This window comes from Clytia hemisphaerica, unplaced genomic scaffold (assembly GCF_902728285.1).
Source record: "Clytia hemisphaerica strain Z4C2 unplaced genomic scaffold, Clytia hemisphaerica genome assembly, whole genome shotgun sequence".
In the NCBI taxonomy this organism is placed as follows: Eukaryota; Metazoa; Cnidaria; class Hydrozoa; order Leptothecata; family Clytiidae; genus Clytia; species Clytia hemisphaerica.
In genome coordinates, this window is record NW_027104101.1 from 2,672,021 (window position 1) to 2,698,347 (window position 26,327).

Genomic DNA, 26,327 nt, shown 5'->3' on the forward strand with positions numbered 1-26,327 from the left:
AGCCAACCGTAGTGCAGTGGTAGAGCATCCCACTACGGTTCGCAAGGTTGTGGGTTCAACCCACAGCCGGGTCATACCAAAGATTCTCAAAATGGTACCTGATGCCTATCTGCTTGATGCTCAGCAATTAAAAGATCAAGGCTAAAGTTGAGCAATCCAGGGAGAAAGAGTGACGCCCTCCCCTACCTTCGGGCAGAGGTCTAAAGAGGAGCCTTCGGGTCGCCTCCGACTGCGGTCGCAAACTTACTTACTCTTACTTGATAACTCTAAAAACCTTACCAAAGAATGTTATGCAATAACTGATGTGATACCTTTTAAAACAATCTTAAATTACATTTTAGGGTAACCAAGGAGCACCAGGTATCCCAGGAAACCGTGGACGACGTGGGCCAACTGGAAACCGAGGACGTTCTGGACCACCAGGACCCTCAGGGCGTGATGGATCAAAAGGATCTCCAGGAGAAGCTGGATTACCAGGACGACCAGGAGACAATGGTGCACCAGGAATGGCAGGAAAGGACGGAAGCAATGGAGATCCAGGAGATGATGGTATCCCTGGTATTCAAGGAACAATGGGTGCTGCTGGACCAATAGGCGCCCGTGGATCCCCAGGACGTGTTGGTATGCCAGGATTTCCAGGATCTCAAGGAAAATCCGGTGAAAAGGGAGAACCAGGAGTTGCTGGAACCGCAGGAAAGGCTGGAAAGAAAGGACCTCCAGGACCACAAGGTGTCGCCGGTGCTACCGGATTCCCAGGAAAACCAGGAAAAGACGTAAGGACCCTTTAATCTTCTTTTATATACTTCAAAGCTATTTCAATGGAAAGTATTTCTGAACCTACTTGGTTTAATACGTTTACTTAATGTTTAATAATACCTGCGATCAATCATAACCTCATACGAGATAAAGGACATCAATAAATTTCCATTTTAAGGGAGCTGGTGGAAAAGATGGAAAAGCAGGAGGCCCTGGTGAAGTTGGAACAAAAGGTGATGCAGGAACACCCGGATATCCCGGATCACCGGGAACGGCAGGTATGCCCGGAATCGCTGGAGCTGCTGGTACTAAAGGCAAGAGCGGATCAAAAGGAATGGCTGTAAGTTGATGATATGAACTTTTGGAATTTTTAAAAGTTTAATTGTTGGTCCCATATTTACAAGATACAGAATTCATATAAATTATTAAAGGTAAGAGCTTAGAAGCTTGAACCAGACAGACAACATGGTTAGACATAGAACATTTTATAACTTTTCCCCGACAAATCTAGGTAGGGAGGGGGAGAAATAAACCACATTCAAAAGACTGATAATCGGAAGATCCTAAAGATATCCACTATGTGAAAATCTCAAATTTGATTACTTTTGTTCAATCTGTAGGGACGAGATGGAGCTAAAGGAAGCAAAGGTCTCCGAGGACGAGATGGAACCATTGGCAACAGAGGTGCCAAGGGAAACAAAGGAAATAACGGAGATACAGGAGAAAAGGGAGACAAAGGATGGAGAGGTATGACTGGCCCAACTGGTCTTCCAGGACCCATTGGTATGCAAGGAGAAGTCGGTGTCGACGGACCAAAAGGAGCCTCCGGACCCGCCGGAGATGATGGCCCAAGAGGACGCGCTGGACGTGAAGGGCCACCCGGAGGACTCGGAGATGCTGGACCAGAAGGAATTAAAGGATCCAATGGACCACGAGGACGAGGCGGTGAAGACGGTATTCCAGGACCTTCTGGACCACCCGGACCTCCAGGACCCCCAGGATTGCCAGGAGGTTTTGGTGCCGGTGGTTTGACTTTGCCACCGTTTGGCGGGAACACGGAGAAAGGACCAGCATACCAACAATACCAAGGCTACAAATACTACAAATCTGAAGAAGGCAAAGACTTCAAGACTGAAGCCAAGGAAACCCAAGGAACCGTTTTCTCATACGTTCTCAAACTTGATGAAACCATCCAAGGAATTGAGAAAACCCGATGGTACTAAAGCATTCCCTGCCAAGACTTGCCAAGATTTACAAATGTGCCACCCAGATGTCGAAACAGGTAAAATACAATCCTTATTGACTTGAAGCTTTAGTAGGCCTTTCAAAGTAACTGAAGTGATATTGGAACAAAATAATCAGCGCTTAGAGACAACTTTGCTTTTTGGTAAATAAGAGCTTGAAAAGAGTCACATATTACAATTTGAACTATTTTTCAAAAGATATGAACTGGATTTTTTACTATCTACAAAGCTTTATTTATATTCTAAAGTTGGTTACAAGCATAGGTTAAAGGTTTTATTTTTAAAACAGTAATTTATGTGCTTCGAGGAATGAATTATGAATGTGTCTGTAATAAAACAAACAAAGGTGTACATTAAAAATACTTCCGTTAAGTTAAGAATTATAATTCTTCTTCCTACTTCAGACGAATACTGGTTGGATCCTAACGGAGGTTCATCATGGGACAAATTCCCAGCACGTTGTGACTTTGATAACAAGAAACACGAGACATGCGTGCCACCGCACAAAGCTACTTTCGACAAGAAAGAATGGGTCACCAGTGGTACTGATAAATGGACCTGGTTCTTACGCGATCTTGCCATCTCTGATGACGTAAGTACTAAATCTTTAATCGAAAGTGAAAACCACACTTGATTCAAATTAAGCATTTTCTAGCAATTCCTCAGTCCGAGGCTCCAAAATTAGGAAAAAAAGGATAAATATTCCTCAACAAATAAAAGTACAAGTTTTTCAGTAAGATCCAATCATCTTCAAAGCAACAAACTTAAAGGCAATGAATAAATTTAGGGGCTGCTTTTATGGAGGCGGGCTGGTCTGGCTAGGTGGAATGGTGGAATTTTCGAACGTTAAGTCACGGTTTTCTGACGAATCAAATGGCTAGAAACAGATCACGTGATGTTCGAAAATCCATCCCACCCCACATAGCCGGACCCGCCCACCTCCTCCCTCCATATGAACAGCTCCTAACAGATAATGAGTTTAAGATTGTAGCTCCTCTGAACATGAAAATCCATCGACTTACAAAAAGGGTTGGTCTAGTCCAAACCCTATTGAAGTTCAGCTAAATCTTTCTGAATCAGACGGCTTATAGTAATTTGCGGAATAAAATTCCGCCTTTTAATTTACGGAATTTTATTCCGCAAATTACTAATCTACGGAATACGTTGATATCTCTTGAAGCAACAGAGGTATATTGTTAAAACTTCACACATGTCTTCATAATGGATCAATGCTGCTACATGCCAAATTTTGAAATATGAAACCTACGTAAACCGTAATTACGGCCAATAAAGCATTTAGTGCCGTACTGATTACAAAGATTCCGCAAATTACTAATCTACGGAATTCTCAAATAACTTTCGAACCGTTGTATATCTTAAAACGAAATTTGGCACGTATCTTAGTATCCGTATGACTCTGCTTCATGCCGAAAATCAGCTCTGTAGTACTTTGTTGACGGGAGTTACATAAGAAAAACGTAAAATCACGTAATCATCCTAAAACCGTTCAGCACCAAAACCTAGAACTACTCTAATTCAAAGAGAAATTGGACCAACAAGCCCAAACTGGGTGTGAACACGTAAGATATATATAAAAATCCTCTCTAAAAAAATTAAATCCCCTAACCGACGTGGGAAGAAGATACGTAAGAAAAAACGTAATGTGACGTAGTGCAAAAATACAAGTCTGCGTATCTATGGAATGAATATGTTTCACAACAAGAAAATTTGCACAAGGTAGCCCCTTTGTGACAAAAGCTCACATGAAAAATTTCAGACCAATACAATGACGTCATCGAGAGTTACGTTGAAATTCCGCAAATTACTAATCTGCGGAATAAAATTCCGCAATTTACTAATCTACGGAATTCTCAAATAACTTTCGAACCGTTATATATCATGCAGCAAAATTTTGCACGTGTGTTAGTATCTAAATAACGCTGCTTCATGCCAAAAATCAGATCTGTGGTACCTTGTTGACGGGAGTTACGTGAGAAAAACGTAATTCGACGTAGTGCAAAAATACCAGTCTCCGTATTTCCGCAACCAATAAGTCTCACAACATGAAAATTTGCACAGGGTAGCCCCTTTGTGATAAAAACTCACTAGCCAAATTTCAGATCAATACAAAGACGTCATCGGGAGTTACGTTGAAATTCCGCAAATTACTAATCTGCGGAATAATATTCCGCAAATTACTAATCTACGGAATATTCAAATAACTCTCGAACCGTTGTATATCTTAAAACGAAATTTGGCACGTATCTTAGTATTCGTATGACTCTGCTTCATGCCAAAAATCAGCTCTGTAGTACTTTGTTGACGGGAGTTACATAAGAAAAACGTAAAATCACGTAATCATCCTATAACCGTTCACCACCAAAACTTAGAACTGCTCTAATTCGAGGAGAAATTGGACCAACTAGCCCAAATTCGGTGTGATCACGTAAGGTATGTATAAAAGTCCTCTCTAAAAAAATTAAATCCCCCACCCGACGTGGTAAGAAGATACGTAAGAAAAACGTAATGTGACGTAGTGCAAAAATACAAGTCTGCGTATCTATGGAACGAATATGTTTAACAACAAGAAAATTTGCACAAGGTAGCCCCTTTGTGACAAAAGCTCACATGAAAAATTTCAGACCAATAAAATGACGTCATCGAGAGTTACGTTGAAATTCCGCAAATTACTAATCTGCGGAATAATATTCCGCAAATTACTAATCTACGGAATTCTCAAATAACTTTCGAACCCATATATATCATGCTGCGAAATTTGGCACGTGTGTTATTATCTAAAAGACGCTGCTTCACGCCAAAAATCAGATTTGCGGTACCTTGTTGACGGGAGTTACGTGAGAAAAACGTAATTCGACGTAGTGCAAAAATACCAGTCTGTGTCTAACCCTAACCAATAGAAAAACGTAATGTGACGTAGTGAAAAAATACAAGCCTGCGTATACATAGAACAAATAAATTTCTCAACAAGAAAATTTGCACAAGATAGCCCCTTTTGATGACTGATGCGAATGTTTTACCTGATTAAAGTACTCAAATTTTCCTTTGAACTGAAGGAGTTGAAGAGGAAAATTTTTTAGATTGGATTCTAAAACTATCACACTACAGTTTGCGATGAAAAAGTCAAAATATATACTTCCAGTGATAGTGATATTGATCTATTTTTTGCTTGTGTCCTGTGTTTGTCAGTAACGACGAAGTCTTGCAAAAAACGGTAAGTCTTTTAATATTTTAGATAACAGTTTGTATGAATGAATAAAATCCCCCAGCTTCTTTTTATCGCAAAGGGAATATAAAGCTTTTCTTCGTTGAAGAATCTCTATGGCCCAATTCTGAAATTGTTTCGGTATCGGAAATCCTTGAAGTTTTGCTTCGAAATTTCGGTATTATAAAGTTTTTATCCTCTTATTTCGGAATTCGTACATGAAAAATCAAATTTGATGAAAAATTAGTCAAAACGATGAAAAATACGCCAAAAATCGGTATTTTGGCAAAATTAATCGGTATTTCGGAAATCGCAAACCCCGTACGCCCCTCCCAATTTGTGTAACATAAAATAGGGTATTTACTTTTTCTGAAGTTAAGAAAAATTACCAGAGAGTTTGTGTTTTGCGATAGTTGTTTCAACTTGACTCATCTATTGAGAAATGGTGAAGCGTGTGACGCTACAGATCAAATCTGTGTTTTGACTGGACTCACCAACCATTATGATTTTTAAATGTGTACAGTCTGTTTACTGCAACAACTCATGCTAAATTCAAAACCCCATGAGTGTGTTATTGTTTCTATCCGGGGGGTACTTGGGTTGCGAGCTGATGGGGGGTGCCGCCCTACTTTCGAACTTTGGACCTTTCTCGGGACTAAAAAAGAGAAAAGAAAGGAAAGTTTCGGGAATTTTACGACCCTCAGCGGGACAAATTTGACCAATTTTGACCAAATTTCGATCTTTCAGTGGGTAAAAAGTTGAAATTTTCCTATTTTTCTGACCCTTAGTGGGACTGAAATTCGATTTTCTCATTTTTCCAACCCTTAGCGGGAAAAAGGTACCCTTAAGGGCGGCACATACCATACCCTCCATTTGCCTTCCCCCCCCCCCCCAGTTTCTATCCTACTCCGTTTATTTCGTATAAAATTGTCTCTTTAAATTTTTACTATTAATTTTTGAAAATGAAAAATAGGGATGATTCACTCTTCATTCTTGAAAGATGATATTTTTATGAAGAGAAAGTCATAATGTTTTCCCTTTTGTGGTCTAAACTGGTCTTAAAAGTGTCTCGGGCATCTCGGGGTCGTTTGCCTTCATACAGTTATGTAAATGTCATCATTGAAAAATTCACCTCGCTGATCTAACCTGTACGTCAGCTCAGTACAGTTACAAGGAGAAGCTGGTTAAGTTAACAAGCTCTCTCAAGTGCCCTACTACATAATCGCTCTGCCTTTCATTTTCTCAGCAAAGGTCTGAAAAAGCAAATCAGACATGACCCGCAACCTCATCTAAACTAAACGCAGAAATTTATCTTAATATTAAATGCGATTTATGTTGAACGGCGAAGAAGAATGCGGCTATAATATTTTGATTTTTCCCGACATGTTTCGGACTCGGTCCGTTCTCAAGGGAATACCTTATCGGGGAAAAAATGTCAGAGTTTTATTTAGTCGGGGAAAAATTTTCGTCACCTAGAGGCATTTTCGTTACTTTCCCCCGACCAAATTTTCAAATTCGTCACTTTTTTCCTCGACAAAATTTACAATTTAGTCACTATCACCCAACTAAATTGTCCAAATGAAATGGTTTCCTTTACTAGCTCCAAAAAAGATCTTGTAATTCGAGGTTTAAAGCACTAATTTCGGTTAATAAAGGTGTAAAACATTTAGATTTTAATTTTGGTTGAGGTTTGATTGTTGTTTGTCTATTGTAAGATTGTTTTTTTGTGGGTTGTTACTTTTTGGTTCTTTGTTTTTATTTTGTTATTGTTGTTGGTTTTAAGGTTTGTCGCTGTTTTGTTTTGTTGGTTTTCAACTTTTGTCCTTGTTGCGTTAAGTTGGTGAAAATGATTTCTCGCTCTGTTTGAATGTTTTTGATTTTTAGTTTGACACGCGTTTTCTGAATTTTAATTAGCTTTTTCAGATAAAAAATTGGGCAAAAGTTTTGGTCGGGTGATAAAATATCGGGGAAAAAATTCGTCGGGGGAAAATTTCGTCACCTCAAAATTTTCGTCACTTTCCCCTAAAATTTTTTTCCCCGATAAGGTATTAAATGCAATTTATTATTTAAAACCCAGCTGACTTGGGTGGCTATTTTAATAGGGGCCGTCCACATAGTACGTACGCACTAATGGGGGGGGTCTTCTCAAAAGCGTATGCTTGCGTACAGGGGGAGGGGAGGGGTCAAAGGATGATGTACGTACGCAGAGAAGTTTTTTTCATATCCCTTTTTCGCTTGTTTTTTGTCGACTTTTACGCTTGTTATACGCATCAAGGAAAGGAAAAGGTTTCTTGATAAGTTTTGAGTTTCATGTATGAAATAAAGCTCCGAAATCAAACGATTTGAATTCGAAACTTTCTTCAATCGAAGTGGGGGGGAGTGAATGAAAAAGTAAGATGGGGTATAGCCATTTGTGTACGCTTGCGTACAGGGGGGAGGGGGTACTCGATTTTCGACATTTTAGTGCGTACGTACTATGTGGACGGCCCCATAGTCAGATCGGAATGCTACATCCCTTTAACGTTTTTTTTAACCTCGTCCCTGTAAATTCCAGGTTTTTTTATGCTACTTTTGGACGTCAGAGAATACCCCTTTCGACCCTTAGCGGCGCAGTTAGCTTTTTATTAGGGGACTGGTAATAAATTTACAAGGAGAAGAATTTTCCTTGTAAAGGCCGGTCTCCGCTTTCGCGCAAAATGAGCGAAAACCTTTTAACGTTTTTATAAGGTCATTGGTCGGTTGGAAAATGAAGCAATTCCATTTGGCAAGGGGAACTCTTTGATTGCTTTAGCAAAATAAGATATGCAATCAATCTACACTGTAAGGGCGAAAAATGTTCGGTAAAATACACTGTTATGATACCTTTTCACTGCCCAAGAGCTGCATTGTAAGGGTCCGATTATGAAAAGCTTTTTTTAGCGGCACATGTCGTCGTTTAGTAATCGAGTGCCCCCAGGCAATTTAATAACAATGCCGAGCCTGAAATTACTCATTTTCAAGCAATTTAAGAAGAAAGTAGTAAAATTTGGGTAAAAGGCCTAAAGTTTCTCGGTTTCACCCTCTACACGCTTTTTTTTTTGTAAGAATGGTGTAAATCTATTTCATCATGAATATTCTTAACTTTTTTGGGAAAATCATCCTAAAATATGCTTACAGCATTCTTAGGTTAAGATCCTAATTCAGACTAGATTTAACATTTAGTACATAGGTCTCAAGGATAAAATGGCATTTTTGTGAAAGAAGTGAGCCTTACTTGGGGGTAATTGACAATTTATAATTGAACATGCTCTAAAAATGGCATTCTTAGGTTTACCTGTCAAATTCCATGATGGTGATATTATTAGCATATTCTTAATTTTTTGGCCATTTTTATCATGGACATTCTTATAAAGTGTATTCTTATAAAAAAAGCGTGTTAGAACAATTTGAGGATCAAAGTGCCAAAAAATAAGAACAGCCGAGTCTAATCACTGGTCCTTATAAAAAAGTATATTATGAAACACAAAAGGTTATCAGTTTCGAGGGATTCCGAACACGTGCAATTTATCCTAAACTTCTTTTTCTTTTATAAGAACGATTTCATAATTACAATGAGGCTCAAAATGGCTAAAATATAAGAACAATGGTAAGCCTGGATTACTCAATTTCAAGCAATTTAGGGGGGGTCAGAGTAGTAAAAATTGTGTATAAATTCTGAAATATTTAAGTTTAACCCTATAAATAAGAACGTGATAAGAACAATTTGAGGCTCAAAGTGCAAAAAATAGGACAGCCTAGCCTAATATAAAATTTACTGGTTCTTATAAACACAATTGTGTCTCTCTCTGTTTACTTTTGTATGCGAGTGACTTCATTTTTCTCCCGTTTCTCTTTGTGTGTATAAACTTTCATTTTTTTCTTCACTTACACAAGTGTAGTGTAGTGTCTCTTTTCTGTTGTGCAGATACTTGTTAAAAAATTTTGTCGCACGTTGTTAATTGATAATATTTCGATATTTGATTATATTTGTAACTGGTTTGAATTAATTCATTGAAAATTGACTCTATTTGACTGGAATTCGTTGAATTTTGAAGTTTTACACTCGTTTTACTTTTAATTTGTTGCCGCTGGTATTTTACGTGGTTTTCGAAAATGGGGCCTAAACCCCATAAAATCAAACCCAAGCTGCAGATTAAAACACACGAAAACTTGGCTGATTTAAATAAATTTGTATGGAGTCGCTTTAAAAAATCGAAGCAACAAATTGGTGAGTTTCTTTCGGTTTATTTTAGCTTTCGACCTGATATATGTATACTAAAAGATAGAACTTTCTTAACGTCATACATTCCATTAAAGTGCGGCCTGAAGCTCTACACACTTTTTTCATTAGAGCCAATTTTATGAGAAAATTAGGCCTTTTAAATAGAAAGAAAATTTAGTCAAATTGGAGAATGCTGTAAGAATACACGTTTTTTTTTATTAGAATACCTAAAATTTGGCTGAGCCTGGATGTGCTTATTTTTTTTAGCAATTTTCAGCCTAAAATGTTCTTAAATGCGTTCTTAATTTTTCAGACTACTCTAAATCGACAATATGATACAAAATAAAGAGGACTTAAATTTAGCAAAATTTGGACAATATTTGACTCTCGACTTTTGAAGATCCACCCATAAATTCGGTTAAAACTGCTTAAAAAGAGGAAAAAAAAGTTAAGAATATCCATGATGAAATGGATTTACACCATTCTTATAAAAAAAGCGTGTAATCACATGTTTTGACTGCGATGATTTAATTTTGCAATCCGTGTATTAATCAAAATTAAGAACCTAGAAAGGCTGATATTGAAAATGTTCTCCCATTGGGTCAACCATGATGGTTCCTTTTCAGACCCATATCATAGCCTGTTCATACCTTCAACACTTCAACAAAATATTCCGCAGACGCCCTGTTTTAACCATATTTTTGACATGACGGTGTGATATATTGTTAGAAATTAAAAAATGGCGAATTAGCCAAACGAATGGGTTGAAATACAAAGATATATATTTTCTCTAAAGGCCGGTCTCCACTTTTGCGCGACATGAGCGAAAACTTTCTGACTTTTTTAAGGCCGGTCTCTACTTGTGCGCGCTGTGATCGAACTTTTTCGAGCAAAGCTTCCACGCAATTGGTCAAAAGAAAAATGAAGTAATTCCATTGGCGCGATCTGACGTAACATTTGAAAACAGTTGAAATTGTATTCACTTTTTTTTCAAGCACACGCTACATTTTTATGACGTAACCTTTTCTCCAAGCAAAAAGATTGAAACCAAAATGTGAGATCACAGCGCGTGCAAGTTTTTAGGAATTTTTTTAAAAACCGCAAGTGAATTTCTAGGTTAAAAATAAACTCGTATGAATTCAAGACGCTATATCTTTATACGTGTTCAATCAGCTTGTAATGTAATGCAAACGGCCAGGCGTCCCCTAGGGCGGCCCTAATCGATCACAGTGTTTCTGTGTCGCAAGGGGCCGTCCACATAGTATGTACACACAAAGGGGGTATCTTATCAAAAGCGTATGCTTGCGTACAGGGGGCGGAGAGGGTCAGACGAAAATGTTCGTGTGAAAGAGAATAAAGATTCATGTTGTCCTGTTCTCGTGAAATAATAAACGATATTAAGCAAAGAGAATAGAGAGACTTTAAGACAATGTGTATATATCTGCTTAATTCCTAATGTGACTTTCATATTTTACCAGAAGATTTTCACTTTAATTTTTAAGGTGGGGGGGGGGTAATGGAAAAACTATGTAAAAACAACGGGGATATACGTACATTTGCGTACTCGGGAGGAGGGGCTACTCGATTTTTGACAATTTAGTGCGTACGTACTATGTGGACGGGAAGATGGCGGACAGTGTGAACGAATTTTTATCCAAACCCCAATGGGGTTAAAAATGCCATTGCTCCCTGCCCAAAAGTTGCAGTGGGAATATGGTTTTGGAGTGCAATTTTTACCAATGATTTTGAAATGGGAACGAAGTCAATTCCCCAGTGGGGCTGAAATTAGCGACCTTAAGCATCTAGGACGGCGAATTGAATGAGGACGTGAAGTAAATCTTAAAATCAAATTGCGAGTATTTTCCGACTTTATCTAGATTTGATATTATTATATATTTGATATTTGATAAATTTTTGTAAAAAATAACGATATAATTCTCGACGGGTTCATATCATTAAAACTATTGTACTCTTCCTTTACCGTCTTCGTCCTGAAGACGCTATTGTAGGTAATCTTTCGACTGGAAGTAAATTTAAGGCAAGTTTTCGAGTAGGACTGGGGTTCAAGCAGGTCTATGACACAGGGGTGTAATTATGGCAGAATTCATAAATATCTCACGTAATTCGTAGAAATTAATTAAATTTTAAAGACACGAAAACGATTCGTTCTAAAGATTTCATTTCGCCTAAGTTAACTCTCTATCTTCTCTTAGATAAGGGACAGTTTGGTGTTGTGAATAAAGGGACCTACGAAAAAAAGACTGTCGCTGTTAAAGTTATGGAATCCCATGTAACACAGGAACAATATTTGAAGGAGGCGAAGCTAAATAAGCTAGCTTCAGAGTCATGTGAGAACATAGCTTCATTTTTGGGCATCTCATATACATCGACGTACGCTATTATGCAAGAGTTCTGTTCCTTCAAGTTTTCAATAATATGCTCTCTCCAAGAAGAAGTATCTTCGCTTCAAAAACTCGTCAAAACAATCGACCATAACTTTGATTTCAAAGAATTTGAACATTTTGCTTTCAAAATTGTGAAAGATGTCGCAAATGGACTTTCACATCTACACAGTCTTGGTATAGCACATCGAGATTTGAAGCCAGCCAATATTCTAGTGTCCAACCAGCATTTCCATGAATCTAAGTTTGGTGAACCAGAATGGTATTCAAACCCTTTAGTCTGTAAATTAACTGATTTTGGAGAAAGTCGTTCAACAGTTGTCCATACCAGAGCAATGCTTATGAATGAAACGGTCCGAAAATCGACCGTCAATGATTTTAATCGTGGAACATTTTTCTACAACGCACCTGAAATTACAGTACCAAGCAAAAGACCACAAGCCTTCACACAAGCGATGCTTGAAAAAGCTGACGTTTGGTCGTTTGGTATGGTTATTTTTTCAGTCTTGAATGCGGATTATGGTGGTATTCCATATCAAGAAAACATCAAAAACGCCTTAAAAGACAGACCAGAAATGATCGTTAAAGAACAAGTAATCGAATTAATGAGAAATGAGATTCCGCCAACATGGAGCAAGAAGTATGCACACCTACACAATGCTCAATGGAGAGATCTGGTGAAAATTCAAAAAAGTTGCGCTGTTCATTTTGGAGAACGCCCAACTATGGTGGAAGTTTTGCATAGTCTCGGAAAACAGGTAACAGGTCGAATTGTAGCTCAGTAAGCGCCCAGCGACATTGTATACTTGCGTTTGATAATTTAGTACTATAAATTTTTAGAAAATTACAATCCACAAAATTTTCGAAAATTAACCTTTTATACTTTTATGCTAGAAACATTTTAGTGCGTAGTATGTAGTTTCTTGATTTCTCCGAAATAGAGGTTTTACTCAATGAAGTATAAGCCCATAGAAGCGAATCTTTAACCTTTCTCAGGCAAGAAAAAGTGAAGCCTTAGAATATACGCCGTACTTTTGATGACGGATTGAATTTAGTGGTTTCTTTCTTTTCGAGTGGCATTTTTTTAAATCTAGCTGAAAATTATACTTTTAATATCCGGAATTTGTATAAAAACCACACGAGCCGCTCAAAGCTGCGCGTAACTTTGGCGGGTAAGATTTAGGGGCTTCAAATCCTACTAAGGAGATTAGCTTCCAGCCCTTCAGAATTATATTTCATTGGTTTTATTTGCATGTTATTTAAAAAACTTATTAATTATAATTTCAGGAGCCAGAAAGTGATTGTTGGGCTTGTTTCAAGAATTCATCTTTAAATGAAATTGTTAGGTGAGATGCCAATGAGATAATTAATGTGGTATAAATTTAAAAATTGATATTCAAGGTTTGGGATGAAAATCAAATTGGAGGTAAATAAGTAACGGATAAATGGATCTAGAAAGCGCTGAAAGTGTTAAACTTGCGATAGAAAACGGCTTTTTCTATGAGCTATTTTGACCGTGAAACAAAAGAGAGGTTTCAATCGAAAATTCTATTTCATTAACAGTTATTTAAGTCATCTAGGATGAATATTCGAATCCACAGCGTGAACAATTTCACAATCGGTATGAAAATTAATTATAATATGGACACTGTCAACTAGTTGTGAAAAAGTTAACTGAAAAAGTTCATTCAAATTTCTATTTTAGAAAAATTGAGATCATCAGTCTTCCGATAAGTCAAAACTCGGCGATGGAACACTATAATGAAGAGCAGGCACTTGCGTTCGAAAATACTGGGCTTCTCAGTGACCAACCACTAGAAAACGATGGTAGTAATGGTTGTACTTATCTTTGCCTGAAGATTGTTCAAAATTTGCTAAAAGAAGAATACACAGGAGAAAAATTGGAAGGTAATCGAAGTATATTTGTTAGCGCTATCAAGGTCGTGTTTTTTGAGGAATTGTAATCCGGGTTAATTAAAAAAAAAAACATTCAGATTGGATAACTTTTTTATGAATTATTTAGAAAGAAAGATATGTAATGAAAAAAAGTTAAAGGTCAAAAGGTTAGGTCAAGTTAAAAGGCCTAAGGTAACTGAAGTATTCTATTTATTCAATTTAGAAATGGTAGCAAAGGTTATATGGACCTATCCAGCTATTCTAAACAATTTTCGAAGCTTTTCCAGCATGTCTCCGATGGATGCATACAAAGTTATGGGTAGCTAATGATAAGAACTTCATTAAGATGAATTTCGAATATGTGGTTGGAAGTTATCGCGCTCTTACAGATTCGGGAAAGGCAGATCTACATGAAAAACTTAACTCACTAAAAGAAGATTTTGTATCTGTTTTTGTTTGCCTTCCTTACACAGTTGTGATATTTCGCTCAAAAGGAAAGCTACATCTTATTGACACACACTCAATTCCTGAAAAGTCGGGGGGAACTGGTACCGGGGTCATTGTATCGTCGGAGACAGCACAAGATCTTTGTAATTGGTTACATCTCCGTTTGGAAAACACAGAAATGGAAGTCAATACTCCACAATCATTGATTCTTCTAAAAGAAAAGTAAGGCTTCAGCTCGGTAAACTTTTTCAATTTACACCATAGAGACCACAATGAACAGACATTTTTTTTATTTTTGAAAAAGACTAAGAAGACTGGAAAAACAAAACCCTGTAAATTCTTCCCTGGCTACCCCATACTTTAAAATATTTAACCATCTTTAATACACACTTCACTTTAGCACCGATGACATCCATTTCGATCTCAATATGGTGGATGACGATCAACCTGTTATCAAAATTAGAGAACCAACGGTAAGTTTTAAAATTATTATTTTAATAGAATACTGGGTTTACTAATGCAGTGAAAAGATAATTAGTAACTTTCGTTTTCAAACAAAGTTAAGATTTAGCGATCCCCCACCTCATCTGCTCGACTCTTAGAACATCGACAGAGTTCGTAAACCTTTGTACACCTCTTTCGTGGCATGGTTTAGTCGCAGGAGAAGGTATATTATCTATCAAGTGAATCGGTCATGATGCGGGAGTTGGGTCAGACCTTGACACCTTAAACGTTAGTTAACATTGTACCCGTCACAGTACGCAACATTTTTGCCCTTAGGATTTATAGTACGTATTTTATTAATTTAGGGAAATTTGTCTAAAGCAGCAGAGCCAGCTTCTTCGAAATCAAACGAAGCACATAAAACAAGAAACCCGTCTAGAGTGGAAAAGAACTTTGTAAGAATTCAATTTAATTTAATTGCAGCGATCGCAGTACTATGAAAAATAACCAAAGTCCTATAAAATAAAATTGAAACGTAAACTAATTTCATTTACAGCTTTGCGAGTAAGAGACTGATCAATTTTCAAACCTCGAATTTACTTAATTACTTACTTTAGGTAAATCTGACTGAAGATCCGGATTCCTCGAATTCAAGCAAAGCAGAGAAGACTAAAAATTCTTCTAGTGATAGATCACCCTTGGTAAGATTGTCATTGGATTTGAAATGTAACCGATTCACAATTTGTTTTCGTGAACTCAATAAAACATTTAAAATTGAATCATACAAAAGCTTTTTTAGAACAATCTTTACGAAACACGATTTTCTAACGGAGTTTGTTTAATATCCAGGAGATAAAGGTTAAACCCATTCAAGCCCATTCAATAAAGTGAAAATGAAGAGTTGATAAAACAATAGTTTACATTCAAATGCTTTTTGTTGGTTTTAGGCAAATACGTTTAAAGAATCTGAGTCAACTTCTTCAAAACCGAACGAGACAGAAAAACAAGGAGAATTCTCAGGAAAAAAGCCGTCAAGAAAAAAAAGACCCTCTGTAAGATAATAACATTGCCAACAAATAAATGACCAGGATTTTCAATTTAATCTCTCATATTGAAACCTCCAATAAATGATCCTGTGTAAAATAATTTAACCAAGACATTACTGAGCATCACCATTTGACCTATTTTTTAAATATAGTCTGTGAGGAGACCCTGTAAGAATGTTATCGCGCATGTCTCGATTTAACTATCTAAAAATTAACGAACAGAGAGCATGCATCCATCTTTCTANAGATAACACTGTACCCCGCAAGGTACTACAAACCGCTCAAAACATTTACACTTAAGTTTTACAGTACGTGTTTTTTTATTAAATTTAGAAAAATCTATCCAAAACAGCTGGACCAAGCTCTTCCAAATCAAAGAAACCAAGACACCCGTCTAGTGATAGGACAAACTTTGTAAGATTTCAATTAAATTTAATTGCAGTACCAAACAACAAAGTCTTTGCTGAACTAAACCTGTACAATCAGCGCAATAAAATAAAGTATAATCAATGTAGTCAAATTAAATCTTATTTACGATTTTTAACAACTTTGCCAGCAAGAGACTGATCAATTTTCAAATCTCGAATTTACTTAATTACTTATTTTAGGTAAATCTGACTGAAGATCCAATTTCCTCGAATTCAAGCAAAGCAGAGAAGACTAAAAATTCGTCTAGTGATAGAACACCATTGGTAAGAATGTCATTGGATTTGAAATGTAACCGATTCACCATTTGTTTTCGTGAATTTAATGAAACATTTAAAATCGAATTACTTGGCTAGTTTACATGTTTTCAATGCGAAAACTGCTAAAGAATGAATGGTTGTGTAAAATGTAGTTTACATTCACATATATTTTGTCAAATTTAGGAAAATCTGACGGAAGAGCCTGAGCAAAGTCCCTCGAAATCAAACGAGACACAGAAAACAAGAAAGCCGTCTAGTGGGAACAGAATCTTTGTAAGATTTTTTTGATTACAGTTGAACTCGTGTAATTCGAATTCTCAAGGGACCGAGAATTTTGTTCGAATTACGTACATGAGTTTCGATCTAGATGAGTTTTTGTATTTTTGACCTAATTCGATGAAAAAAGTCTTTCACAGGTTTACTTTTGAACAACTTTTTGTATTTTCGAGTTAGAATAATGAAACACTAAATTCATAAAGTGACTTCTTTATGTTTTATTTTTCCCATCTTGTCTTGATAAGAAATGGAAGGCAGTGGACGAGCGACGAGCTCCAATCGAATGTAAAAAAGAAAACATAGATTGGCAAACAATAATTCGTACGTCAAAAACGTTCGATTGACAAAATGTCGAGTTTGTCAGCTTCAAAAAATCAAAAGATTTAAAAATTCGAATTACATGATTAAAATTTCTTGATGGGATCGGAAAATCTGTTCGATTTACATGATTTTTCGATTTGCATCATTTTTCGAGTTACATGGGTTCGAATCATAGGAGTTTTCTTGTAAGGTTTTTAAGGTAAATTCTGAGGAGACCACAGAATCTGTTCGAATTAAGTGAGTTTTCGAATTATAGGAGTTCGAATTACACGAGTTCAACTGTATATAGTATACTTTCTTTTCTCTATTTAATGCGACGTCCTATTAACAATTAATGTGGATAAACTATTTTGAAAAGTTCTGGTAAATTTATTTCCTCCGACTCTATTATTATCATAGTACACACCATAAAATTAAATTAAATCTTATTTACGATTTTTAACAACTTTGCCAACAAGAGACTGATCAATTTTCAAACCTCGAATTTACTTAATTACTTAGGTAAATCTGACTGAAGATCCGGATTCCTCGAATTCAAGAAAAGCAGAGAAGACTAAAAATTCGTCTAGTGGTAGATCACCCTTGGTAAGATTTTCATTGGATTTGAAATGTAGCCAATACACCTTATCGGAAATTCCACCTCCTTGCGTTGTTGCTACGCAACACTTTTTGGGAGGTAAACAAAGCGCGATATTGCGGTTTACAGGCAAAAAGCCTCACAAAACACTCAAAATATTGATGCCAAAAGAGCCTCCAAATCAACTGAAGAACCACCGAAGTTGTTGTTGTTGTTCCTCTTTCTTATAGCTTCTGCTAGCATCTTGAAAGCTTTGTTTTGTTTGTTTTTTTCAAATTCAGTGTATTTTTAGGAACATATAAACAAGCCAGATATAAGCAAATGAGTTCTTGTTTTACGCGGGAACTTTTAGCGCTACTCGCGCTGCTATTGGTCCCATTTATGTTTACCTCCTAATTTCAACGGATCCATTTTAGCGCGTTTGTTTTTGTGGAATTTCCCATAAGGTGTATTTACAATTTGTTTTCGTGAACTCAATAAAACATTTAAAATTGAATCATGCAAAGGCTTTTTTAGAACATACACGCGTTTTTATAAGAAAACTGCTATAAGAATATCAGAGTGAGATTTCGGAGATGAAAAATATTGGGCCTATTGTTTAGAACAATACAAAAATAAGAATAATGCTCACCCTCAGCCAAAGTACACAAAAACGTGTATATTCTTATTCTTAATAAACTGAATCTGCTTTATTTCATCCAAGATTAGTTCCTAGAACACAAATGATATAGGTTTGCCCGAACATATATTTTTTTTTATTTAGGGAAATCTTTCAAAAGCATCTGAACCAACTCCTGCGACATCAAACAAAACACAGAAAACAAACAACCCGTCGCTGAGGAGAAAAAATTCCTTGGTAAGATTTTGATCGGATCGGGTTATTTATGAATAGCCTAACCAGAAGTAAAAATACTAAGCTGAATAGAAACGTGCAGCTTTTTTTCTTGGGGTAAAAATATTTCGAATATCAACAGCTCTATTTACCATTCTGTGACATAGCATAATCAATTGTCGGGAATAATATCTACCATATCTACTATTTTGAGACATAGACCAGCTTCACCTTTTATCAAATATTGCCATATATCTATATTACCAGCTAAGTAATTGTGCATAGGATTTATGATATGCCGTATTGTTCCGAATCTAGACGTAAGATGAACAACCCTTCCTTTCATATCCCTTTTAGGATAATCTGGCTGAAGAGCACGATTCAAATTCTTCAAAACCGAAGGCAAAAAAAACTAAAATCTCGTTTAGTGAAAATTTGTCAACCGTAAGTCACTTTTGAGTTGATAATAAAGCTCTGAAAATTTGAAATTTCGTCAACTTTGCAAAATTCAAATGTTTTATCGCAATTGATTCTTTTGGTTTCATTATGGTTTTTAAAATGCTTAAATTGTTAAGGAAACCATTTTACATTTAGATCTTGCTCATTTTTAATAAAGTTTTTTTTTAAAGTTTTTCTGAGAAGTATTCATAATACTTACCTTACTTTTCCAGTAAACAGAAATCTTTTTCGAGAAAAACTTTCGTGAAAGTTTCTTCTCTTTACGTATTTAACGCTGCGAAGTACTTATTTTAGAATGACAACGGTGGAAGGCAAAGTTTGTCAAGCAACTCATCGACAGCTGAAAAACAGAGTCACTGTGATACAACGTCCAGGTAAATTCAGTTACCAAAGTATGTACCAGGTTTATAGCCTGAGACTTCAGCTCTTTTTCTTATTTACGACCTAAAGTAGCAGAGGTTGAGGCCTGAGATCGCCTGAATAAATTTAGCTAATCAAAGAAAAGCTTTTGATAGGCTTAACCTTATTGGGCTGTAAAAATAAAAAAACAAACCATCATCAGATTGTACTGTTCGTAGTTTTTAAATGAAACTAGCAATTGTGTTTTTGAAAATCGGAAACTTTTCCCTTCCAGCTCACAAGATTCATCGGATGAGGTCTCAACCAAAACAAGTAAGTCTTTGGTTTTTTCTTTGTCACGGACTTCGTATGTTCAAAGAATTCTTTTAATGATGATACCTCCCAATCTCATTTCATTTCTTTAAGAATACACGAAAGAAAAAAGACAACTTTTGCGAACAACTCGAAAATCCTACATAGCGCACGCATAATTTCATTTAAAAGACTTAGTTATACACCCCTGTATCAGTGACCCGGTTGGATCAGTCCCGGTGGATAACCCGGTGAAAAAGGATTCCAAAAGTGGCCTAACTTTAAAACCCAGTAGGATAATGAGTGAACTCAGTCAAAATTTCCTCGCTGAACAGAATTGGAAAATTTATTGTCATATTAATTACATTTTGTTGGTCAACTCGGTCAAAAATTCCAGTTTTTTTTTTTGGATGAGCAACCTAGTAAAAAGTAAAAGTCTCCCTTAATTTTTTTATCCTCTTATTCTCCACATAATCCATTTCCAAAACTATCATTTTTTCCCTGTGGCACTAACCATATTTTTTCAATTTGAATATCTTAGTGTCCTTGTCCCGTTGAGAATCGATGTGAAAATTCTCAACCCATGTATAATACCTCAAAATCAGACTCGGTGAAATTTTCGTAGTCACCCCGCTGGGTTTTTAAAACGCCACTGGGTCACTGAGACTGGGGTTCTTTATCCGTAATACCTTCATCCTTTTTTCCCTTTTTTATCAGGCTGTGAATCAATACGGACGGATGACTATCCAAAGTATCCTAGATCAAAGTTTAATTTGGAAGACCTGGTCAAAATATGTATCGGAGAAGAAGTCGAGAAAAATCTAGTCTGTAATAGAGTCCCACGCGATGTCTTTTTTGACGCAACTTACATCATCGATCTAAATAAAGTCAATCATAAAGATATTACTTGCGACGGACTAATTTATGGGCCGTGTTCATCTCCATCAACAAACATTAATGTAACGTTCGCAGAAAATGGAAAAATTCAAAAATGTGGTATTGCTAAGAAAGAAAACGACCACACGCATGTTCTTCGTCGGCAGTACAGTGTTTGTTCAGCAAAACTTTTGGCTGGAGCAAAAATGGAAAGGAAAATTTATCGATTCGAAAGGCCAGGTTATGGATTGGCCAGATACGCTATTATAACATATAACTGTGTAATTCCAGAAGGTTTACCCAAACCAACCTTTAACGTTTTCGGGAGATGCCACGGAAACAGAAAGAGACGAAAACATGAAGTCTACGTGCGTACATTCCCTACTACGCTTGAAGCAATGAAAAAGAAAGTCTGCTTCAAGACACCGAAAAACACCGTCCAAGAGTTACGAGAAGAAAATGGGGGTGTATTAAATTTCACCAATCCAGCGAAACTTCCCAGAAACCGAACGCAAGTTTACAATGCATCCAAAGGTCTTGACAAGCCAAAACATAGAAATACTGGAAGGGTAAAAAACACCGATTTTTCGAAACTTTTGATGATGTTGTCTGGTGGAAGGTTTGTGAAGAAAGTTCACTATGACACAAATCCTGAAGAACATGTGAATCCAAAAGTCTTTGCTGGCACAGATTCTACATTAGGATACATAAATACATTTTGCCGAACATCCAACCCAAAAAGCCAGCTGGGGATCGATATGACGTATAAGTGTGGGCCGTTTTATGTGACACCTTGTACTCTGAAACATCCTGCAGTGGTGCTTGAAGACGACCCAACAAAACATCCAACGGTTGTCGCAGCTCTCGCTATAACTTACAGAAAAGAGACAGAAGATTACAGCTTTTTGGCGGAAGGGATCAGAACGACAACCCCAAATAAACTGATTTATGGTACCGACGGCGAAGTAGCTATCGAGAAAGCTTTTGAATCAGCATTTCCAATAACTGAAACAGCGGATGCTTCCATCCATTTAAGATGCTTCAACCATATCGACAATGATATCGGACGTTTTTTGAAATCGAAGCTACCAAATAACGAAATAAGAACAATAGTCAACGATATTCTAGGATACGAAGATGCACATGGTACAAGGTATGCTTTAAAACTTTTTTTATGAAGAAATCTACATTTGAAATGGGTGATGTAAAAAGGATCACTTAACATAACTGTTTAGGAACAGCTGGCTGTTCAAGGCGTCCGCAATCATGGAACGATCTACTCTGTCTTGATCTTATATTCAAAAGGTTTCGCTGGGCATGCCATTCGTTAAAACCAGTATTTAAGAACGGTGATTATAGCTAATTTTTTGAACAGATGATTAAATTTGGGTGATTTCAAACTCACCTAAACAAGCTACATGCTGAATGGACCTACCTGAAGTCTAATACAATAAGAAATAGAAAAAATCGCAACAACATTGATGGACAGCTTCTTGGTACTAGTAGCATGGTAGAATAGGGCCACTAAAACACGAGACAACGAGAAACATGAGCAAAATAAACGATTCATTTGCTCCTTTAAAATTTAATCCTATCAAAGTAACTTTTATTTACATTACAGATTTGAAGGACTGGTTGATGCACAAGAAGAAGAGTTTGAGCAAAAATATGATTTGATGAAGAAAAGATGGCCAGACTACTTTGTGAATTGGGTTGAAACCGCAACTGGTAGGTCTCGCCCCTTAAAGGAGACGATGAAAAAGTGCATGCTTCGAAATGTTCGTGAGTCTGCTGGACTTGGTAACCCGCCAAACAAGTACAGTAACAACCCTGTTGAAGCCATAAATTTGGTCGTCCAAGAAGCAATTTCAAAGAATGCAGTAGATGTGATTTCATTTTTGGACAAAGTTGAGAGGCAGGTGTTCAAAGCTCAAGAAGATGACTTGATACAGGCTATATACAATATGGGCATTTATCGTCTTGCTTGTCCCGAAAAATCCGTTCGAATTTCTGAATGGAATAAAATGTCCAATGCCCAGCAGGATGCAACAATTAAGAAGCTCCTTTCTGGCGCAGCACCCAATAGATCCCATAAATTCAAAGGTGCAATACTTCTAACATTGAATGAAGCCTGTCAGTTGGCTGATCTCCCAATTTCTACTCTTGAAAAACCTTGGACGGATGCTGAATTTATCATCGCTCAAGGAAGAGTAGAAAAACTGGTTTCTGGTGTTACATCTATTTCGGGCTACGATAGCAACGCCATTGTGGGCATCAACGGGAAATGTGACTGTTCAGAATTCGGCTTTAAAGGTCTGTGCTGTCACGTCATTGCATTCCATGCTTATAATGATACCTTGAATAGATTCTTGGAGGAGTTTAAAGTCGACCCTGCGAAGGTGGTTAATGTTCCGAAGCGTGGTGGAAAGAAACCGCATGAAAAAAAGAAACGGCATGGAAAAAACAACATAAAATCGCACCCAATCACCCACCTGAAAACAGATTTTGATCCTCAAGTCGATGAGGAAAAAGAAATGGATTTCAAGGAGTTTTGGCACAATAACGAGCCATTCACCATTCACCGGTTGGGAAATGAAGAATGTAAGCGTGCCGTCAAATGCGAGCAATGCAGGATGCATTTCCCAACAGGGAAAAAGGTGAAGATTGGCTCCGACATTGTTGTTAAACACCGGGAATACTACTATCGTCCTAATCCTGATGGTGGTCCACCAATCCTAACGTACGTCCTTGCAAGAAAGTTTTATTGTGCAAAAAGAAAGTGCATCCTTCAGCGATTCCCCTACTTCTGGAAGGGGATGATGTCAATCGACCCTGTTGACGAGAAAGCTTTATTCCCGGAGCATTTCAAGATCCTTTACAGAGAATTTCACTGCCAAGGTAACTGCTTAAAAGTGTGTTTGGAAGAGAACGGGGCGAAATCTAAATTGAGAAAAATTCCTCATGATTCATCTTACAATTTTCCGACCTACTTGCCTGATTAGCGTTTTAGAAAAACCTTCGTACTCTATATAGAAAAATCATTGTTAACCTCACTGTAATTATTCTATCTTACTGAATTGACAAATGTTCAACACGTCCTCGTCAGAATGTATTGCTTACTAATCAAAGCTGGACCACATTTATAATAAAATGAAGTACTGCTAAAATTTATGTTAGATGTAATTTTGAGGGGGTAAATTTTGCTTAAGTCCCGACTTTGGTTGTAGATTGCAAAATTCAGTCCCAAAGATAGCGGAATGTCCAAAGACCACTATATGTTAGTTGAGATTAAAGATGATTTAAAAACCTATTCCAGCAATCAGCATGCGCAGTTTAGATGTAAAAAGGCATGAAAATCCTAAAAATACAATGCAGTATAAATATAGTCATCTGCGAAATTTACTTCTTGTGAAATACACGTTTTTTGATGTAAGCATTGCACATAAGCATATCAAGGCTCATTATGGCAGCAATTTAAGCCGATGATAAGCATTAACTCGAGCCTACGAAAAATATATTTTCCTGATTTTTCCTGTCTTTGGCTCGGGTTTTACGGATTTACGGAATTTCCCTGTAGTTTTGCTTGAGTTCAAGCATCCTTTTTAGCATTTTTCAGAACATCTCTTAGCCTGTCTTCAAATGTTTGTATGCTTATAAAAAATCATGTAGGGTATTAAAAATTCGAGAATCAGTTAATTTGAGAAATATATATTGCCTGTGAAAATATTTTGGTGGAATTCGGATTTGTTTAGTTTTTTTAAACGAAACTTTTTTTTTTTTCTTTTATTTGTAGGGGGCGTTACAAATGTCGACAAAGCATCGGACAAAGTGCAGGATGGGGCGTCAGATGAATCGTCAATGTCCGAATAGAATATTATATCATCACCTTCGAGAACATTAATATTTAAAAGGAATTATGTTTGAATTTAAATCTTCCCGCCATAGTCATTATAAAAAACCCTGGTCTAGGTCAATGTATTGTTTTAGTTTTTTGTCAAATTTTCCTTTGTTATGAATAAAATGCAAGTTGCGATTTGCATACTTTTTGATCACGTTACAAAATACTACTTTTGGGATTGGTCTTATTTCTAATCACATGATCAAAAAGTATGCAAAACAAGTCGATTTACGAACGCAAGCTCTAACTGTTAACAAAAGAATTAAACAAAAGCTTTCTAGACCGGGGATTTTTATATTGACTATGTTCCCGCTACGGCATATCTAAACCATGTTTCAAACGTTACGGTTCCGTATTTTTTTTCCGAACTAAAATGGTTTCGTATTGTTCCGAATCGAAATGATTCCGAAACACTGTGTGAATATCAAAATTTGAAACTTCAAAAAAAGAAGACATTCCAAAGCATAACATAACAGATCGAAACGTTTTTGCTCCAAAACTGCTCCGGAACAAAACTGCTCCGTTCTCTTGCTCCGAAACGTTCCAAAACCATTATAAACACTCTCGGTCAGTAACGGAAGCAATACCGGAACGATACGAATAATCGTAACATCTGAATATGATCTTAGACGTTACTTTACCCTCTTAATGCATCCGACCATAGTTGGAAAGACATTGGCATGTGTTTTGTTACTATTCTCCTTGAAAACTAACCGGCGCCGCTAAGGCCTGGCTTAAACATACATTAGCTTTTCCATTGAAGTCAGTATTTTTTTATTGGGGTTTCCAATGGTGTTAACCTTTACATTCCAGAGTCTTCTTTCTAATTGAGGTAGCTAGAAATAACTCTCAATACTCGATCGAATTTCAAGAAGCCAATTGAGTTCCACACTGAAAATATTAGCATAGGATCCAGCCGTGTCAATTGAATAACAAACCTGGTTTACGTTGCTTAGTTTGCTTGTCGGGCTGCTTTGAATTTCGATGATGACATTTTTTGCCCATCGCTGTTCATCACGTGATCAAAATGTAGCCAATAAAATTGGAAAAGTCATTGCATTTGAGTTGACAATGTCACCAAGCTAAGTGAATTATTTTCTTCACTGCCATGGCTTCAGAGAAAAGATTGGCTCAACCTAGTAGTCCTCATGCCTAATAACTATTTTTGATTGATGAGGAGATTAGCCCTGGAATCGTCTGGATTTTATCGGGTGTACGAGAAGATTTTCCAGTTACTTTGTAAGATATCTGTAAATATACACCGTTTCCTAACCAGGTAGATTTTCAATTGACATTTGTTTGGGGGTATATCATGAAAGTTCTATCAGTTAAAGAATCTGCTACCATTTTATAATTCTAAAATTCTCTTGTTTAATAGAAGAATCTTGAAGTTGACAATTTCTTGAAAAGTTACAGTTTCTGATCGTCAACCCTGCATATCATTTATAACATAATATTTTGTTTATTAAGTTGTTCAGACCAGAGAAATAATGTTTACGCTGTACGTAATATATTTCTTAAAAAAATTGATTGTCAATGTTTTCAAAGACATGCATGATTGACATATACCGTAATCGCATATTTCTGTGTCACTCCCTAGTTCCTTCAGAAGGTAGTAAGAGTATAAAGGAACAGTTATCCCATCCATTAAGATATTTTTAAAGCACTCCGTATCACAAACGATCTAATACCCTACAATATCATACCTTACAGAAATTATTTTATAATTTCTTTCCTATTGAGACCGATGTAACAGCTTATATAAAGTGAAAGAATTTTTTAGTATGCTAATTCAGATTTTGACCTTAAAATGGATAAAATTTCGCATGGATTAATTTTCGAACCTAAAATTGGCTAACCCCTAGGGAAATGAGAAAACGAAAAAAAGTACGATTAGCAAAATTTTATATTCTCGATCCGCAAAACAAAATCCACGCGAAAATTAATCCACCTTTAATAAGTTATACTTCAATCCCGAAAAGGAAACACCCATCTATCGACAGTTTCGATGCAAAACATTGATCTGTAGATAACTATTTAGGCCATGAAATTA

General features: G+C 36.6%; 3 protein-coding genes and 1 long non-coding RNA gene across 4 annotated transcripts in view; all 4 read left to right on the forward strand.

The window, feature by feature from the left end:
- The window catches only part of LOC136812936 (collagen alpha-1(III) chain-like), a 6,197-nt gene extending 3,530 nt beyond the window's left edge, over positions 1–2,667 (forward strand). Inside the window, 5 exon segments of the mRNA XM_067069444.1 lie at positions 342–773; positions 935–1,096; positions 1,377–1,955; positions 1,957–2,038; positions 2,405–2,667. Of these exon segments, the coding sequence (XP_066925545.1) occupies positions 342–773; positions 935–1,096; positions 1,377–1,955; positions 1,957–2,038; positions 2,405–2,634 (1,485 nt within the window). The 3' untranslated portion in view covers positions 2,635–2,667.
- Positions 2,668–11,557: 8,890 nt separating this feature from the next.
- LOC136812937 (uncharacterized) lies at positions 11,558–17,806 on the forward strand. Its single transcript, XM_067069445.1, has 14 exons — positions 11,558–11,582; positions 11,677–12,623; positions 13,153–13,211; positions 13,571–13,773; positions 14,040–14,430; positions 14,609–14,681; positions 15,018–15,107; positions 15,270–15,353; positions 15,600–15,704; positions 16,032–16,112; positions 16,307–16,390; positions 16,568–16,657; positions 17,483–17,566; positions 17,789–17,806. The coding sequence occupies exons 1-14, from the start codon at positions 11,558–11,560 to the stop codon at positions 17,804–17,806; spliced, it is 2,334 nt and encodes a 777-aa protein (XP_066925546.1).
- A 515-nt stretch (positions 17,807–18,321) lies between these two features.
- LOC136813081 (uncharacterized) lies at positions 18,322–19,523 on the forward strand. Its single transcript, XR_010847433.1, has 4 exons — positions 18,322–18,414; positions 18,748–18,834; positions 19,144–19,223; positions 19,484–19,523. It is a non-coding gene; the product is annotated as an uncharacterized lncRNA (long non-coding RNA).
- Positions 19,524–20,239: 716 nt separating this feature from the next.
- On the forward strand, positions 20,240–24,248 carry LOC136813082 (uncharacterized). The gene is made up of 3 exons (XM_067069606.1): positions 20,240–21,529; positions 21,998–23,274; positions 24,170–24,248. The coding sequence occupies exons 1-3, from the start codon at positions 20,583–20,585 to the stop codon at positions 24,244–24,246; spliced, it is 2,301 nt and encodes a 766-aa protein (XP_066925707.1). The 5' UTR covers positions 20,240–20,582; the 3' UTR covers positions 24,247–24,248.
- Positions 24,249–26,327: the final 2,079 nt, after the last annotated feature.

Coding starts and splice junctions, on each gene's coding strand:
- LOC136812937 (XM_067069445.1), top strand. CDS start 11,558: ATGGCAGAATTCATAAATATCTCAC. Junction 12,624..13,152: donor TGCATAGTCTCGGAAAACAG/GTAACAGGTCGA, acceptor TTATAATTTCAG/GAGCCAGAAAGTGATTGTTG. Junction 16,658..17,482: donor CTAGTGGGAACAGAATCTTT/GTAAGATTTTTT, acceptor TTAATTACTTAG/GTAAATCTGACTGAAGATCC.
- LOC136813082 (XM_067069606.1), top strand. CDS start 20,583: ATGGAAAGGAAAATTTATCGATTCGAAAGGCCAGGTTATGGATTGGCC. Junction 21,530..21,997: donor GAAGATGCACATGGTACAAG/GTATGCTTTAAA, acceptor TTTACATTACAG/ATTTGAAGGACTGGTTGATG. Junction 23,275..24,169: donor CAGAGAATTTCACTGCCAAG/GTAACTGCTTAA, acceptor TTTTATTTGTAG/GGGGCGTTACAAATGTCGAC.